The sequence below is a fragment of the Populus nigra genome, chromosome 18 (assembly GCF_951802175.1).
Source record: "Populus nigra chromosome 18, ddPopNigr1.1, whole genome shotgun sequence".
NCBI classification, from domain to species: Eukaryota; Viridiplantae; Streptophyta; class Magnoliopsida; order Malpighiales; family Salicaceae; genus Populus; species Populus nigra.
Window position 1 is genome coordinate 12634204 of NC_084869.1, and position 17172 is coordinate 12651375.

Below are 17172 nucleotides of genomic sequence, written 5' to 3' on the forward strand. Positions count from 1 at the left end.
CCACCATGGTTATTGGAAACAAGCAAGAATATGCATAGGGGTAAAGTATATATTTTTTAAATGAATTTTGTTATATTTTGTCCACAGAGAAGGAGATGAAATTTCTTCCGTCCTGTTCACCAAACCAAATACAAATCAGTCATTCCTCCCACGTCTCATCTCTTACTGTCTCATCTCCATAGTTCCACCCCTCCTGTCTTTTATCTCCCAACTAAAAGCTATACCTAAGAAATACAAATACTAAAGCCGGTTTCTACGAGCTCCTTACCTTCTTCATCCTTCTCTTCTACGGAGTGTGTGTGTCAGCCAGCATGGAGAGAGTAGAGAATTAATTAGAGAAATTTAGGCAAGGAAGATGACACATCCGTCCGTTGGCATGCAAATTCTAGATGAAACAACACTAAGGAAGAAGCACGTGAAGAGAAGAAATACTGAATGCTCAGACACAGAAGGATATAAACTAGAAGTGAACCTGGTGAAAACCTTTCATTCATTGCTCATTCATCATGTGCAAGGAATGCAGCTGCGTCATTTAGGAGGCCAAAGGCACCAATATGTGAAATCATATTTCTCCCATTATAGCTAAAATAGCTTAGAAATGTAAGGGAAAAAAATACTAGAATACAAAACTACTAGAGTCATAAAAGAAGCTTGTGTATGACCATTTTTATTAGAATGATAAAATGTATAAACTGTAACACCTGTATATATGTGATATTGATATAACCCTTGTAATTACTTGCAATAAGAGTACAGCGGTCCAGGATAATAGCGATTTCCAAACTAAGTTACAGGTTAATCACTTGGAAAAGACTTCATACCAGGACTCAGCGGAGGTGATGCCTGCAAAATAAAATGGAAAAAGCAGGATCAAATTACTTATTAACAGGGTTTGATGAAGATCATAAAGGATTGACAAGAGATCAAAGTAAACCTTAGAGTTTCTTTTGTTCCGCGTCGAATTTTGCAACGAATTGTGGGGAGCCCAAGGCGCTGGTGAGCTTCATAACGATGGCAACCTGAGAATCCTACAAGTGAGAACAGTGATGATATGAGATGGTGAAGAGAAACACAAGATTTTCATATGAGCATATGAGCACATACCATAGTAAACTCCATCGACCTCAAGCACATCAATCTGCAATGATTATAAAGGATAGTGATGGCACAACGAATTTGAAATTAAGGAAACAAAGCTTCTTTAGAACTCATGCCATTTGAGTTGCACATATCAAATCTGTCTAGGAATTTCTAGCACTAGATTAACGAGGGGACTAAAGGTCACTTCGATGCGATCCATTTCTTTCTTTTCCTCAAGCAACAATTGGAAAGTAAGAAATCCAATGAAGAATGAGTAAGATGCAACTACTCTCATCTTCAAAGGAAAGATACAGCTGTAATGAGACTATCTACCTAGGCCACCAGTTTTGCACTCTTATTTACCATAAAACTCAATATAATGGGCCAAAAATATGAACTCTGTGATTTGTGTGTATTTGCTACATGGTTTCAAGCATGCCAAAAGGTATGGAAACATGTTCAAGATTTCCCAAGTTTCATCTTGCAAATCTTGTTTCGATAAAATCAGCCATTTGATTGCACAGAGAAGTCAGACTTCAAGAGAATAGGTTGCGTTTCATACATATCTGGAACTAGCCTTCAATCTTCCTAGACACACGAATCAACGACTTGAAGGAGATTGGCCTTTCATTCTTGTAAATTTATTTTTAGATATCAGTCGTATATAGAGTATGATACAGATAAATATGACATGGCCTAAAATCTAAACAATACACAAAACTCAAACAACTCAAGTTTATTGTTCTCAAAATTCATAACCTTTTCCCCTCCATTTATCTTTTTATTGACAGCAAAACACTTGACACGTAATGGGGTTTGTTATAAATCAAATCCCTCGACAACTCAAAGACTTTCTGGTGGGTTTGTTACAAGTCAAAACCCAAACAATGATGAAGAAAATCCATAACTATGGGAGACACCAAAATACTTAATTTCATTCATTCATTCATGTTTCACTCACAAAACTATTACAGCCCTTTATATGGAAAAATCTAGAAAAAGGAAAGTAAAAACAGGAAACTATTCCCTTTAAATATTAAAAATCAAGAAGCCTAATAATTCTAAATAGGAAAATTAAAAAATAAAATTTCTAAAATGAAAGAAATCTAATCTTCTAGGTCTATATTCTGTCATGTTACTTCACCTAAATGTCACAAAATTTCTACCACTCGTATTCATTTCATCAATATACTTACCAACCAAACAAAAAAAATTAAAAATTGAGACAGGCAATTACTATTAAAAAAAGAATTTAAGTATTCAAGTAGCAGCAACCCAGAAACCAAAATGAATGCAGCAAGTATATACTACAAAAGACAAAAGATTCTTACAGGTACTTGAAGACCAATTTCTTTGATGCTATCCATGAGTTCTTTCACCTTATTTGGATCATTAGCTCTGGTTCTCATCAATGGCCTCCTGATCTTATCAAGTGGCAACTCTAAGATCACTGGCCCTCCATTTTGTGCTCTAGTACTTGTCCCTGGAACAGCCCCTGAATATTGCAAAAACAACCTCCTCAATCACAGAAATAAATAGTTCTTATTTATTGGTAGATAAAAAAATTAAAAATTCCAACGACAGAGATTACCATTTGATGAAGCTGAAATAGAGAAGCCCCTGAAACTGGTTGCTGGCAGTCTCAAAACAAAATTTGCCATCTTTTATGTAGCCCACCTTCGCCCATCCCTCCCCTCTGTTTCTCTTTTAATATTAACCAAATAAAATTGGTGGCTTAGGTTAATGATGCATTTAGTCCCTCTACTTTCATTTTCTTATTATTTTGGTTTCCTTACTCTTATTTGTATTGATGTCATCCTTCTATTCTCTATTTTGTAATTTTGTTGTTGTTGTGGGAATTTTTACTTTATGGAAATGACTATACAGCTTTGTAATTTAAAATGGTAGCTAGCAGTTGATTATTCCTTCTTATTAGGCGGAAGCAAGACACGGAGAGGTGTTGGGCCACCTTCTTTATGCTGCCAAAGCTGTGGCTGAAAAAGAAGGCATCCTTGATGGATTTCGTGCTCTCTCTCTCTCTCTTTCCGGGTCAATCTCTCAATCATTTGCAGTTACATGTCCTGGGTGGAAGATGGATGAAATGGCCACCTTTGTGAAAGATTTGAATAAATTCATCTTGAAGCTTGATAACACCATTTTCTGTTTTTTTCCCATCACTTTCTTGGATTATTTCTATACTCAGATCTGTTAAAGTTGTAAGCTGCAACGACTTCTTTTGATCGTCGAAAGCTTTTTCTCCTCACCTTCTTTGACTTCTGACTAGATGTAGAGGGAAGTTGGGAAAATGGTTGCGTATTCAATTGCTTGTAACCGCTACATGCTAGAAATTACTTTTTTTCATGAATTAGGGTGGGAATGTTGTTCAAGTTATATTTTTAAAATTAAAATTTTTTTATTTAAATAATTTTTTTATGTTTTTAAATTATTTTGATATATTAATATCAAAAATAATTTTAAAATAATAAAATAATTTTATTTTAATATATTTCTAAAAAAAAAACATTTTAAACTATCATTAAACTCATTACTATAACAATCTCAAACATATCTTTAAACTACTGCAAGCATTGCAAAATTCAACTTCTACTAGGTTGCAAGATTCAGGATATATTTTTGGATTAGCCCAACTAGATTCACAATATATTTCTTTATTTTGCAATGCTTACATTAATATTATACCATCAAACCCAAATAATTTTCATTTTTTCCAAATCTCCCCCCTCTAAGTAAATGGAAGTTAGTTTACCCATGACTTCTTCAAAAGTATCATCTATCAAAAAGCTATCACATCGAAACCATTAAACTTTGGAAAATTTATCACATCGAAACCATTAAACAGTGTTTGTTGATTGTTTTTTTTTCTTTTTTATTTCATATTTGACTCTCTAATATTTTAAAGAGACTTTATAATTTTTTTTATTTAATTCAGATTCTCTTAATTACTATTTAATATATTAAAAAAATTATAAAATTAAATTTTTATTAATTTCACCTCTCTTTATTTTTTTGTGTTATATTTAGTTATTATTATTTTTTTATTTTATTTGAGATAATTTTTTGAAATTATATTTTTATAATTTTATCGTCTTTTAGTTTTTTTCCTATCAAATTCGATATTATTTTTTTAAGTTGTTTTAAAACTAATATTTTTTTTTAATTTTATCTTTAATGCTATATTGATTGATAATTAAACATTTTAATCTAGCTTTGGTTTATGATGATTTCACGAGTTTTGAGTTTAAGAGATTAATTCAGATTTAAAAAATTCACCTGGATTTACTTGCTTTTTATTTTTTTTTAAAACTAATATTTTTTCAGTTTTATTATTTAACAATTATTTAATTGAAGATTAAATCCTATTATTTATTATTTATTTTATATAAGATTTCTCATTAATTTTAAAATAAAAATAACACAAGTTATCTCATGACTTTTTATTTGTTATTCTTTGTTAAATTTAGTTTTTTTAAAAGAAAAATTTGTTTTTGAATTGAATTAAATTAAATTAATTTATCACATATAAATATGTGATATACACTTCATAATATTTTGTTTAATTAGCTTAGATTTTTCTTATTTTTTTAAAAAATACTGGCTGAACATTTTTTTTATGTTAAAAAAAAATTAACTTGTAGAGTAGCGTGATCGCTAAAGTTAGTGATGCTATTCGTAATCCTGAATGCAATTGGCCACATCCAAGATCAGACGAGATGCTAAAAATTGGAAATTTATAGGAAGTGATGGTATTACATACAAAAAAAATTAAAGCTAGCTTAGTTATCAAAGCAAGCAACAAGGATGTGAAAGAATCAAACAAAATTTTGGAAAGTTTTATTTTCTACATGTATAAAACATTCTACAACTAGGAAGTCCAATATTGAGACTGATCAAATGCATGAGTTGTGTGTGAACCTGTGAAGAATTATATAAAAAATATGAAAGGAAATCTATAGCTATGTTTGCTGTGTAAGACAATTTCATGATCGGTCACCTTGGTGCATTGTTAAAAACCAACCTTCCAAGGAGCAGGGGGCTTCCTTCATTCTACTTCAGACAATAAAGCTACACGATAACATTCGGCATTCTTCTGGACGCAGGAAAGAGCCTTCCCCAGAGACATCAGGAGACATCTGAACTAGGCCTTCGCATCTGTTTCGAGACGAATTTGGTATCACAAGGAGGTGAAAAGTGTACTCTGATTTGTACACAGACAAGAACAGTCTGGTTCAGTAGAATCCCTCTTAACAAGCCGTTTCTCACGATTGATCATCAGTTGAATAAGAGGCAGTTTTTGTCCTATTTCCCGCCAAATTTCATTCACAGTTCCATTTGGATCGCTGTATTCAAAATATCGTTTCACCTGAATCACACATTTCAAATGGCAAGAACTTAAATACAAGTAACTGATGTTACACCACAAGTTGTGATCACTAAAAAACAACTTCAACACATCAGCTATACGATGAAGAGAAAAATGAACTGAATACAATTGTCAGATTTCAAAAGCTAGAATCTTTTCTATTACACCTACACACAGCATGCAAATAACGGTTCTTATTATGGTCATCTGCGTAACAAAATTGTGTAAGATCATTTTAATTAGCTGTCCTTGGGCCAGGAAAAAGAAAGTTCAGATTGTACTAGTAATATTCTTTCTCCTCCCGCATCTATTTAATAGAGAGGAATTCCATATCCCTACTTTAAACAAAAATTTTCACCTTTATTCTCAAGAAAACCAAAAAAAAAAAAAACAATCAATGTGACATCTAAAGAACATCTGCAGTACAATGAAAGAATTAAGAAGAGCAACAAAGAGCACAACACCTTCACCAAAATAGAAGTTTTGATTATAAGAAAAATGCAAGTAGAATTTACCTCTCTCATCTCTTTCTGATATTCCAGTATTCTTTCTGTGGATACTGCTCTCAGCAATTTAACTAAATATCCTGGCTTTAGAGACGACTCAGTATCCACAAAAATTGCTATCTTTCTGTAGTCTATGACATCTTCAAACGGTAACTCAATACTATCACTGACTATCAACGGCACACACAAGCTAACAATGGAATCAAAAAGACGGCAAGCTGATGGGGTATCGCCAGCAGGATTCAAACAGAACTTTGAAGTATGCATGCCACGCGTTGCTGTGCGCCGACTTTCCCTAGATTGTGTCCCATGACTTATTAAAACATCCTCTTCTTTCTCAAGCAATTGAAAAAGCATATCACGAATTTTTCCACCCTGAAAGAGTACGGGTTGAAACAAAAAATAACATCATGAATATCAGTTATCACACGACATTTTCTTTCACTAAAACACATCAGCACATGCAAAACTATAATCCCCTTTTCTCATTCTGGGCAATGCCAAGGATAGTCACTTTAATCAAATCTACATAATAGTATCACCACTTCACATTATTAGTAATGCTAATGCTGATACCAACAGCAATAAAACAACTGGTGAAATACAAGTGCAAATTTCCACACATCTGGACCACAGAGCATAAATTTCACTGCACCATATAGCCATAATAATCATACTTTTAATTTCTCAATGTCATAGAGCTCGTTTAAAAGTGTGTAATGGTTGCTTTTTTTTCTTTTGAAAATACATTAAAATTATATATTTTAAATTTTTTTAAAAAAATTATTCTTTATACGGCCTCATAATAACATTTCCCTAACAAATTTCTACAGCCTTTAAAAACTAAGGTCTTTTCTACACACCCATCAGGGGGGGGGGGGGGGGGGTGTAAAAAAGAATTCACAATGCCGTCCTTCTTTCAACCAAACAAGGGCATAACCACAATATCTCTAACATATGCCAAGAACGTTAGCTTTAAATGAATCTGCATATAAATATTTGATCTTTCATTTCCTCAAACACAATATAAATATTTCCTTTCGGCAACATCACATAAAGCTTTAAGACAGTCAATAAGCTTACATCTTTCCTGTACCGATTGCCCATGAAAAACAAGAGCGTTTGTCTCTCATCCACACCAATATCGCCATTATAAACATTAATCCTATGCGCGTAAGGCACGATGACATCCTTGACTAATGACCCTTGATCACTTCTAACCCGCCCGAAATCCGACAGCAGCAGAACTGCATTCTTGACCCGGTCCAAGACCCGATAAAGGGCATTCGGATCCCCAGCAAAAAGCACATGATCCCTTCCATTATTCCTCCTCCAATACTCCTGCTTCTCTAACCACTCTACCAGCTCGTCTTGCATCTTCTCATCACTATAAACCGGATCCGAAACGGGCACTTTCCCGACCTGAACTGGAATCACTGTCAAACTGAGAGAAGAAAACACCGGAACATAAAACAAGTCAGCCTCCTCTGGGTCATTTACTTTGACCACAGGTGATCCAACTCGGTCCGATTCGGGTCGGGAAAGATCCGAATACAAGTACCATTCACCCATGTGTTGGTGACCGGGGTAACTCACCTTAGACAAGTTAGAATAGCCACGCGCCAGCCCGTGATTCTCGATGATTCCTGTTGTGAACTTCTTGGGCAGATCGTGCATGAATACCCTAACTTTCCTCTCATTTCCCGTTGCTTTCACGGGAAATTCTTGGAAATTCTCTCTGGAAATCTGCTCGGCGAAGAATGATGAAGTTGTGGCGGAGACACCAGCAATGGCAGTGGTGGTGAAGTAGCTGAGGAAGGTGTTGAAGGAGACGTAGATGATGAGGACTGTGAAGGCGGATAAAATTAGGGTTTGTTTTAACAGAGAGGATTTTCGCGTCATAATTTGGGGAAATTTGCTGGAATTTGGGGATTTAGGGTTTCTGGTTTTCAATAATTTCTCGATCATTTTTTCAAGTAGTTGTGGAGGAAGGCCAGCTGCCTGCCGGAGCAATGTTACAATGTGCAGCTGATGCGTTGGAAGATGCCACGTCTATCGATGCGTTTGAGAAAATTAAGAGGTAATTTTAGGAGAGGGGAATCAATGTATCGTTGGATTTAGGTTTTTTTATTTTTTTAATTTTCTTTTTAATTTTATTATCTTTCATTTTTTCATGACATTTTCAAGTTTTTTCTCGGCCATTCGTCCTGAACCACCAAGATAATTTTTTCTCCTCTAATTACTTTCATGATTTAAATACCATTCCAATGTTGTCCCAAAAATAAAAAAGAAATATGATTATGTCTTTTTAATTTTTTTCATTTAAAAAAAAAATTAATCGAAAAAAATATTTCATAAACCGATTTATTTTAAGTTTTATTTTTATTCCCTCAACTAAATACATTTTTTTTGCCTTTTATTTATCATAATACACTAACCAAAATGCTCAAGAAATTGTCAAAGCAAATGTTACAAGAACTCTTTGTTCAGCTGGTATTATTACATAGCATATCTATACTTTTCCAGGCGACTGCCCAGAATGGATCATACTGAAACTCGTAAAAATGCAAAAAAAAAGTTGCAGGGACAGAAGAACCTAGAGAGATAGGTACTCGTCGCTGCATCTGAAGAGCTGCCCAGAAATAACATTAAGTTTATCCACAGGCGCAACTATTCCAGCCAAATGCAATATGCTGGCGTTGTTAATATCTTTATAAGCAGTAATCTGTCCTTGTGTGCTTCAATATCACGAATAAGGTTAAAGACTTTTTCTTTGCGCAGTAATCTGTCCTTGTGTGCTTCAATTATGAACTTGTGTGTGCATCAGCTTTTTGTCATAATCTGCCCTGATTCCTGGGACTGTATAAGAAAATAACTCAGAAAATGAACTTGTTAATGTGAACTCAATGAGTTTATCATATACATAGGCATGGCAATCAGCATGTTACCATTCATTTGTATTGCACGGAAAAGTTGTCCCACTAAGCTGAAGATCATGTCATGATTCAAGAACCCAGATTTTTCATTAATTCCAAACCATGTTTCAATACTATGAAAGTAATTAGTTTGATGATCATTACTGTAACTGGAAAAATCTCTAAAAATATATACTAATAAGATTGAGACTGTAAAAATTTCTCTTTTAGACGGACTAGGTTAAAATTATTGTATTTATAAAATTATCGTATTTATCAATGATGCATCATGAATCCCGTATCATATGAAAAAAAATAAAAAAGATAAGGTCAATAATAACATAGAATAAATATAGCAAGTCAATTCAGAAAACTTTTCAATCAATCTATAATTTTCCTTTTTTTTTTAATTAAAACTATGCCCTTTTTTAAAAAAAAATCTTATTTTCTTGAAAGAACAGAGAACTTTTAAATCCCAAAAGGAAGTGAAGATAAATGGGACAAGAAATAACAAGGAAAGTCGTGAAAGATTCGGTAGCGTTTGGGAACGCGGCTGCGGTTATATTCCTAAAAAATTTGAAATTTTTTTTTATTAAAATTTAATATGGTTTGTATATTTTGGATTGTTTTAATGTGTTGATGTCAAAAATAATTTTTTAAAAATAAAAAAATATTATTAACATACATTTTAACACAAAAAATTATTTAAAAAGCATTCACAACTACACTGCCAAACACAATGTCTTTCATGCAAGAGAAAACCTCAACGCGGGAAAAGACTCACAAATGTCACAAATAACGTAGAATAAACAAAGCAAGAAAATGCAAAAAAAGACAAACATCATTGAAGGAAGCAGCGTAGATAGATTTTTTGTGAAAATGGGTTTAAAAATAGTTTTTAAAAAGAATTAAATTTTTTTTATTTTAATTTAATATTTTTTTAGTTTTTTCTTAGTATTATTTTGATGTACTAATATTAAAAATAATTTTTAAAAATAAAAAAAATATTATGTTAATATATTTTTATATAAAAAATATTTTTAAAAATAATTACAACAATCCTCTCAATAAAAAAAATAAAATAAAAAGAATTGTGTATCTTAGCTAGCAGCTGTGGCTATGATAGCATTTGACTTGGTCAACACACGCATATATAAGAAGAGCTGCCATTGCTAATACTTGTAGAACACAGACTTGCAAGCCTGGCGTACAATCTTCGAGGATTGGAGTCCATAAAGTAGTAGTCGTCGCAGGTGGTGAATCGTTCAATCTTTGCAATTAAAGATTATCGAAGAAGAAGATGATTCGATGGATAAAAAAGAAGCTACGAAATATAAAGGTAACTATCAACTTTCTTCTTAGCATTTTTGATCGCTAGCTTGCAAGATGTATTGTCTGGATATAACACTAATCTCCGAGCCCTAAAAGATTTTTCCGGGTGCCATGAGTGCCCTGCTGCTGGTAATAACTAATCTTCTACTGAACTTCTGTTTACCCGTTTATAATTTGAAAAATAAGGCAAAAAGAAGAAGAAGAATTCTTACCCCTGTGAAGGAATTAAAATGCCTCAATTACCCAGTGTCTGATAGCAAGAAGGAAAAAGATGATGCCAGAGATAAAGAAATACACCGTCTTGACTTGGAGATTAGTGTTATAACATTTGTTCCAGATTTGCCACTTTGGTTGGGGCTACGGTCTAGGGTAGTTGATAGTTTTTTTTTTTTTTTTTAATTCTTTGAAAGGAATAAGCATTCAAAATAGGAAGCAAATATATTTAAATACTATATTAATTCTATAGAATTACCAAATAGTTAATTCTATAGAATTACCAAATAGCATTACTTTGTTCGAAGTTTCTGCTGTCACATCTGTTTGAAAAATAAAGCACATCTTTTTGGACGGATGACTTCACGTTGGTGACTTTGATGCATATGTACCCTTGATCTCTTGCGTATTAAAGTTTAATTAATTGCCATGACAATTGTTAATCAGGAGAGGCAGGGTAATATTATTTCCTGCAGTTTAAATAAATATACATATGTGTGTGATTTGTTTTTTAAAAAATGAGAACTAGTACTATTCAACATGCTTTTCCTTTTATATGCTATAGTTTCTCAAAAACAAGAAAGTTGCGTTTCTCTATACTTAGATGTCTATTCTTTGTGCATTGAGTTTCAGATATCTCTATATAAATATTTATTTTATGATTATTATTTATTATTTAATAAAAAATAAAATAGTGTTATGATCGATACTATGGGCATATTTTCCACTTTGTTACTAAACAAGTAATTATACGGATACCTCCTTCCAGGTTGTTGAAGATCACAATGGTCAAAAACCTGTAGGTGAAAGAGAAGTAAATGGCTTTGAGTTCCAGATACGTCTTGAGCACGAGCTAGCTATGAAGGACATACGAAGTCTTAAGCACGAGCTAGCTATGAAGGACGCGGAAATGCGACATCTTAAGAGGCAACTAGATCTAAGAGAGAAGGAACTTGCCAGCCTGAAGATTGCCATTCACTCTGCTTGTACCAATTTGGGCAGCGCAGTTACCACTGCTGCTCTTAAGGTTAAAGACAAAAGGCCTTCCAAGAAAGGAATTGAACATGTCTTTACAGAGGAAGACCTCTATGGAGCTGCGCAATCGGAGCCAGGTCCAGAAAGTGAAACAGAGTCCATATTTGCGAGATAATGATGTTTTAAATAGCTAAATAAATATCAATGTTAAAATAATCCTATAGATCTGTTTCGAGGGGTAGCTCTCTATTATTTAATAAAAGTATACTTGATAAATGATGTGTGATATTAGAGACTTATTGATTATTATTATTATTATTATTACTGGATCATTGGCATCTCGTTTTTATCATGATTATTTAAATAGTGAAATAGATATTAATTTTCATACATTATTTATGAAAGTCTTTCACGTTAACGTTAATATAATTCCCAAGTTGTTTTGGCAGTTCATCCAATTTTATAATTGGTTAATTACCATCTCATCTTATTTCTCATAATCATTAAATTAACTTCTGAAATAGATATTTTACAAGTCAAAATATTAATTTTGATATATATATATATTTTGACTGCATAAATCTCTCTCTTTCTGTTTAAGTTTTTTTTAAAAAAAATTTCCTAAATCTTGTTTAATAACCATATATTCTTACAATGTCAAATTCCACTAAAAAAGATTTAATGATTATTTAACAAACAATTTTATTAATCGTCATATATTATTATTTATAAAATATCCATAAAAAAGATGAGGAAAAACAAATTTGTGTGTTCGCAATTTGTATTTAATCTTTCTTAAGCTCTTTTTTTAGGATAACAATTTGTAATTTCGATGTTACCCGGCATAGTAAATAGTTAAATAATTACGGGCTTAGCGATAGTAGTTAATGGGATGATGGGTGTTGTATTGTAGGTTAATTTTCTATGAATTAAATTTTATTTATCCTTGTCAATTCTTTTAGCACGTTCCAAAAATTCAAACCTCTAACCTAATTTATTTTTTTTCCTTTTATTTCCGCCACGAAACCGGTGGTCCGGCCGCCATGACATCCATTGAAGTACCATGTTTCTCCCTCTCAGGACAGGTCAACATTTTCAGAAGCAAATGAAATTTCTTGAGAAGTTAAAGGATGACATTGATTGAATTAACAGTAACTTACATTAGCCCCTCAACTCTTACTTCTAAACCATATTGGACCCCCTTCTTTTGCATATTTTAATATCAGCCCCTATTTCAGTTTTATCAATATTCCATTTGTCTGTCAATGTCCATCACAGATAGTGTCGAATTCAAACTTAGTAGTATTTTGATTACATGAAAATGATTTAAATAATAAACAATAAAGATTGAATCAATAAAAAAAGAATAAGAAAAAAAATAGAAGGGTCACCTTCTCTTACAGGCTAATAATTAATTTTGTCTCTTACATGTTTTGTTCTTAGACCATGTCTCACAAAGTTATCTAGAAACTCTATTTTCCATCGGCAAATCAGCCCCATTTTGTCTCAACTCCATCCATCCCCTCCCCGAGAGTTTCTTTAAGGATGGCTCCCAAGAAGGAGGTAACGTCCCATGCTCTGGGAATTTTATATATGTCGATGCATGAGTTCCGCTACAGATTTGTTACCTGATTAGCCTTAATTATATGTTACTCCGAAAATATTTCTTTGAAGCCCATGAGAATATCGTCTCCGATTTGCTGAAACTAGATATATGTTTTTGTAGTTCTTGATTGTTACGTACCCTGGTTTGATCGATCAAGAACACCTCTGATCCCGTTGTTAGGTGAGTGTTTTTTTTTTTTTTTGTGATGAATTCTGTTGTTTATAAGAATCTGGGCCTTACATGCATTTAGCTGTTTCGATTTTCCCCGCAATGGGTTGTTCAATTTGAATCAAAACTTAAAATTTTAAAAATATTACTGTTTTTTGCTTCATTATTAGGAGTATCTTATAATATTTGATCACCTCATGAATTGTTTTAAACTACGTACTATGTATACTCCTTGCGCTTGCTACAAACAAGTCTCTCTCCTTTTTCTTTAGCATATATATAGAAACGAAATGATTAATTTTTCAAAGTGGTTTTAAATTACGCTACTAAGTTTTAAGTCATGGATCTTTGTTTTGGGTAGAATTTTTGAGGATTGAAGTCCATAAAGTTGTTGTCATCGAACGTAGTGGTTGGTTCGATCTTTGCGGTTAAAGATTATTAAAGAGGATGCTTCGATGGATAAAAAGGAAGCGAGGAAATATAAAGGTAACTATGAACTTTATTCTTAGCTTATTTGATCAATAGCTTGCAATTTTTTTTTATTTTTTTTATAATAATCAAAAGTATACATAATAAATATGATAGTTAATTATAGTGCCAGTAAGTTTTTGGTAAACTAGAATTAAAAATTACTGAAACATAGATGTACAAACCAAAAGGAAGAATATAGAGAAAAGGAAGACAACAACAAATGATATATCTATATATATATATATATATAAAGAATAGCAGGCAAAACAATAAAGAATTAACTCAAAAACTGAATTCTAATCGGGCAATTCATCTCGAAAAATCAAAAGATTTCTAGCCAACAAAATCAATAGTTTGCAAGTGATGTTACCTGAAATAGCAATAATCTTTCTTCCTTTTTTTTTTAACAACCCAAAACCTATGGGCCTGCACAAAAAAGGGCCCTCTATCCTTGCACCCAGACTTCGAGCTGAGGGCTTTTGCTCAATGGGTCCAAGAACTCCTGTTGTCTGGCCATAGAAATGATGACGCATGGGATTCCTTCCCAAGAAGGTTTTTTAATCCATCCTTTCAAATGATTCATTTCAGTCCAATTCCTTAAAAGTTGGCTCGGGATCCTCGTGCCCAAGCCGCCGTATAGACCATTTTGCCTAAGAACTCTAACCCTATGTGTGTTTGTCACTTAGCGTTAGATGCTGGAGGACCTAACTACTGTATTGCTAAGAATGTTTATGAGTGTAATAGTAAGTATTTTTTATTTAAAAATATATTAAAATTTTGTTATTTAGCGTTAGATGCTGGAGGACCTAACTACTGCAGTGTTAAGAATATTTACTTGTTTAATAGTGAATATTTTTTAAAGTATTTTTTATTTAAAAATATATTAAAATAATACTTTTAATTTTAAAAAATTTATTTTTAACATTAACATATTTTCTAAAACACTAAAATATATTAATTTAAAATAAAAAAATAAAAACTTTTTAAATTTTTTCAAAAACATAACAAACAGGCCTTACAGCACGGAGACATGCTTTAATCCAGGCCTTGCCCACCTAGTCATACCTTTTCACATGTGATAGTTGATTTTTTGGAAAGAAAAAAATTACTTTCCCTTGCAAAGAAAATAAAATTTTCCTTTAGCACAGCGGAATTGAATTTTATGGTTAAAAGAAAATTATTATAGTTGATACATATTCTCCACTTTACTAAATAGGTTGTCTCAAATAATTACACGGATATCCTCTTTCCAGGTTCTTGAACTTGAACACCGTGGTATTTCTTATGTTTCTTATGAAGGTCACGACGAAGTTTCAGCGGAAAGAAATTCCCTTAAGGATCAACAATCTGTAGGTGAAAAAGAAGTGAATGGCTTTGAGTACCAGATACGATCAAAAGACGAGGACATACGACGTCTTGAGCACGAGCTAGCTTTGAAGGACGAGGAAGGGCGACATCTTAAGAGCCAACTAGATCTTAGAGAGAAGGAATTTGCGAGGATGAGGATTGCCATTCAGTCTGCTTGTACCGATCTGGGCAACGCAGTTACCACTGTTGAGGATGCTTTTTACAAACTACTGTCCTCCGAAGAAAGGTATTGAAAATTTATTTACAGAAAAAGATCTCTTAGGAGCTGAGCTATCGGGTCAAAGGTGAGCAAAATAATTAGAGATTTCTTGTCAAGGTAGACTGAATATTTTATGTTTTAAATATTTTCATATAAAATTAATAGGATACTAAGGATATATAATGTGAAAGAATTATTTTTGATATTTTTGTTTATATTGTATTCTTGGAAAAAGACATTAATGTGCCAAGTAAAAGAAAATGAATCCTCCAACATACATGTAAAGAATAAGCTATATTTGGTAGGTTTGAACGTATTGTAGAATCAGATTCAGCTAATGATGTTCAATGGGTTTTCAAGAAGACCTCAAGACCATAGAAAATCGCAGCAGCTCTTTAATTTCATTGCCGTGTCTATTATGTACCTGCAACAGGTTGCTTTCATTCATCCTAGTAGAGAGGCGATCGAGCTCAATTGTTTATTCCTGTGCTAAGCAAGGTCGAGATAGATTTAGAGAGTTGGATTTGTGACCCATCAAATATACCCATCCATTTCTTGGGTAAGTTTCGTGTAGAATCTTTCAGGATTGAAGTCCATAAGGGAGTCATCGAAGGTAGTGATTGGTTTTGCAACTAAGATTACAGGGGAAGATGATTCGATGGATAAAAAAGAAGCGAGGAAATATAAAGGTAACTATGAACTTTATTTGTAGCTTGTTTGACCGCTAGCTTGCAAGATGTATTGAGTGAATACAACACTGATCTTTGCGTCCTAAAAGATTTTTCGGGTGGCAGAATTGCCCTGTTGGTAATAATTTCTGTTTGTTTTTCCTTACTAATTTAACGTGTAAGAGACCAAATTCTTGCAAATTGAATTAATACTTAAAAATTATACATATATATGTGCAAGAAAAATATCCCTCACAAAGTAAAGTAATGCTCCTATCTAACTTCTTTTTAAACGCATATAATTTGAAAATAAGGGGCAAAAAAAGAAGAAGAATTATTTGCCCTTGCGAAGAAAATAAATTTTTCTTTAGAGTAGCGGAATTGATTTTTATGGTTATAAGAAAATTATGATGGTCGATATTTTGGACATATTTTCCACTTTGTTACTACACAGGTTGTCACAGATTAGTATACGGATATCGTCATTTCAGGTTGTTAAAATTGAACAACGAAGCATGGCTGATGTTTCTTATGAAGATCACAACGAAGTTTCAGAGGAAAGAAATTCCCTTAAGGATCAACAATCTGAAAGTGAAAAGGAAATAAATGGCTTTGAGTACCAGATACGATCAAAAGACGAGGCAATACGATCAAAAGACGAGGCAATACGACTGCTTAAGCTCGAGCTAGCTTTGAAAGATGAGGAAATGCGACATCTTAAGAGGCAACTAGATGCAAGAGAGAAGGAATTTGCCAGCCTGAGGATTGCCATCCAGTCTGCTTGTTCCAATTTGGGCAACGCAGTTACTGCTGCTGACGATGCTTTTAAATTTACAAACAAAAATCCTACGGAGAAAGGTATGGAATATATGTTTTCAGAAGAAGACCTCCTTGGAGCTGAGCGATCGGGTCCAAGGTGAGCTCACACGAGACATATATCAATGAACTTGTAACATTTAATAGGTATATTCCTCAACATATTTTGTAGGGGTCATCTTCTAAATAATTTCTTTTTTATTAATACACTCAATTATTATAAAAAATATATATATATTCTTCAACCAGATCGATAGATACAAATATAAAAAGTTCCAACAAGTTAAATTAGTTTGGTTATTTAATAAGGATAGCTTTTAATATTACCGTAGAATTGAACTAAAATTTTGGGCATTTTACAAGTATATTTTATAAGAAATCTGACGGTACTATTAACAAATTATTATACAATATATTATAGGAGATTAGTGTTTCACTGTTTACTATTTTACTGCTTATGCTTACCAAGACACA

At 32.8% G+C, this 17172-nt stretch overlaps 4 protein-coding genes and 1 long non-coding RNA gene across 8 annotated transcripts; 3 read left to right on the forward strand and 2 right to left on the reverse strand.

The window, feature by feature from the left end:
• Positions 1 to 641: 641 nt before the first annotated feature.
• LOC133678028 (sulfiredoxin, chloroplastic/mitochondrial) lies at positions 642 to 2818 on the reverse strand. Its single transcript, XM_062100178.1, has 5 exons — positions 2672 to 2818; positions 2412 to 2575; positions 1105 to 1138; positions 935 to 1028; positions 642 to 843 (listed from the first exon to the last, which is right to left on the reverse strand). Exons 1-5 carry the CDS (start codon positions 2739 to 2741, stop codon positions 828 to 830), a joined length of 378 nt encoding a protein of 125 aa, XP_061956162.1. The 5' UTR covers positions 2742 to 2818; the 3' UTR covers positions 642 to 827.
• Positions 2819 to 4902: 2084 nt separating this feature from the next.
• On the reverse strand, positions 4903 to 8105 carry LOC133677874 (probable arabinosyltransferase ARAD1). The gene is made up of 3 exons (XM_062100009.1): positions 7051 to 8105; positions 5977 to 6342; positions 4903 to 5461 (listed from the first exon to the last, which is right to left on the reverse strand). The coding sequence occupies exons 1-3, from the start codon at positions 7933 to 7935 to the stop codon at positions 5273 to 5275; spliced, it is 1440 nt and encodes a 479-aa protein (XP_061955993.1). The 5' UTR covers positions 7936 to 8105; the 3' UTR covers positions 4903 to 5272.
• On the forward strand, positions 7918 to 8906 carry LOC133677876 (uncharacterized). The gene is made up of 2 exons (XR_009835855.1): positions 7918 to 8047; positions 8546 to 8906. It is a non-coding gene; the product is annotated as an uncharacterized LOC133677876 (long non-coding RNA).
• A 1125-nt stretch (positions 8907 to 10031) lies between these two features.
• On the forward strand, positions 10032 to 11734 carry LOC133677875 (uncharacterized). Its single transcript, XM_062100010.1, has 2 exons — positions 10032 to 10221; positions 11197 to 11734. The coding sequence occupies exons 1-2, from the start codon at positions 10183 to 10185 to the stop codon at positions 11575 to 11577; spliced, it is 420 nt and encodes a 139-aa protein (XP_061955994.1). The 5' UTR covers positions 10032 to 10182; the 3' UTR covers positions 11578 to 11734.
• Positions 11735 to 14838: 3104 nt separating this feature from the next.
• LOC133678493 (uncharacterized) lies at positions 14839 to 16946 on the forward strand. 4 transcript variants are annotated; one of them, XM_062100798.1, is made up of 3 exons: positions 14842 to 15331; positions 15648 to 15903; positions 16374 to 16946. In XM_062100798.1, the coding sequence occupies exons 2-3, from the start codon at positions 15865 to 15867 to the stop codon at positions 16800 to 16802; spliced, it is 468 nt and encodes a 155-aa protein (XP_061956782.1). In that variant the 5' UTR covers positions 14842 to 15331; positions 15648 to 15864; the 3' UTR covers positions 16803 to 16946. The 4 variants fall into 4 exon arrangements, with proteins under 4 accessions (XP_061956784.1, XP_061956782.1, XP_061956783.1 ...); XM_062100799.1 differs by having other exon boundaries at positions 14842 to 15299; XM_062100797.1 differs by having other exon boundaries at positions 14842 to 15241.
• Positions 16947 to 17172: the final 226 nt, after the last annotated feature.

Excerpts from the sequence above, each read along its gene's own strand:
- LOC133678493 (XM_062100798.1), top strand. The coding sequence starts at position 15,865 with ATGATTCGATGGATAAAAAAGAAGCGAGGAAATATAAAG. Across the intron at positions 15,904-16,373 it reads AGAAGCGAGGAAATATAAAG|GTTGTTAAAATTGAACAACG; the intron begins GTAACTATGAAC and ends TCGTCATTTCAG.
- LOC133677874 (XM_062100009.1), bottom strand. The coding sequence starts at position 7,935 with ATGATCGAGAAATTATTGAAAACCAGAAACCCTAAATCCCCAAATTCC. Across the intron at positions 6,343-7,050 it reads GCAATCGGTACAGGAAAGAT|GGTGGAAAAATTCGTGATAT; the intron begins GTAAGCTTATTG and ends GTACTCTTTCAG. Across the intron at positions 5,462-5,976 it reads ATCAGAAAGAGATGAGAGAG|GTGAAACGATATTTTGAATA; the intron begins GTAAATTCTACT and ends TGTGTGATTCAG.
- LOC133677875 (XM_062100010.1), top strand. The coding sequence starts at position 10,183 with ATGATTCGATGGATAAAAAAGAAGCTACGAAATATAAAG. Across the intron at positions 10,222-11,196 it reads AGAAGCTACGAAATATAAAG|GTTGTTGAAGATCACAATGG; the intron begins GTAACTATCAAC and ends ACCTCCTTCCAG.
- LOC133678028 (XM_062100178.1), bottom strand. The coding sequence starts at position 2,741 with ATGGCAAATTTTGTTTTGAGACTGCCAGCAACCAGTTTCAGGGGCTTC. Across the intron at positions 2,576-2,671 it reads TATTTCAGCTTCATCAAATG|GGGCTGTTCCAGGGACAAGT; the intron begins GTAATCTCTGTC and ends TGCAATATTCAG. Across the intron at positions 1,029-1,104 it reads GGTCGATGGAGTTTACTATG|GATTCTCAGGTTGCCATCGT; the intron begins GTATGTGCTCAT and ends TCTCACTTGTAG.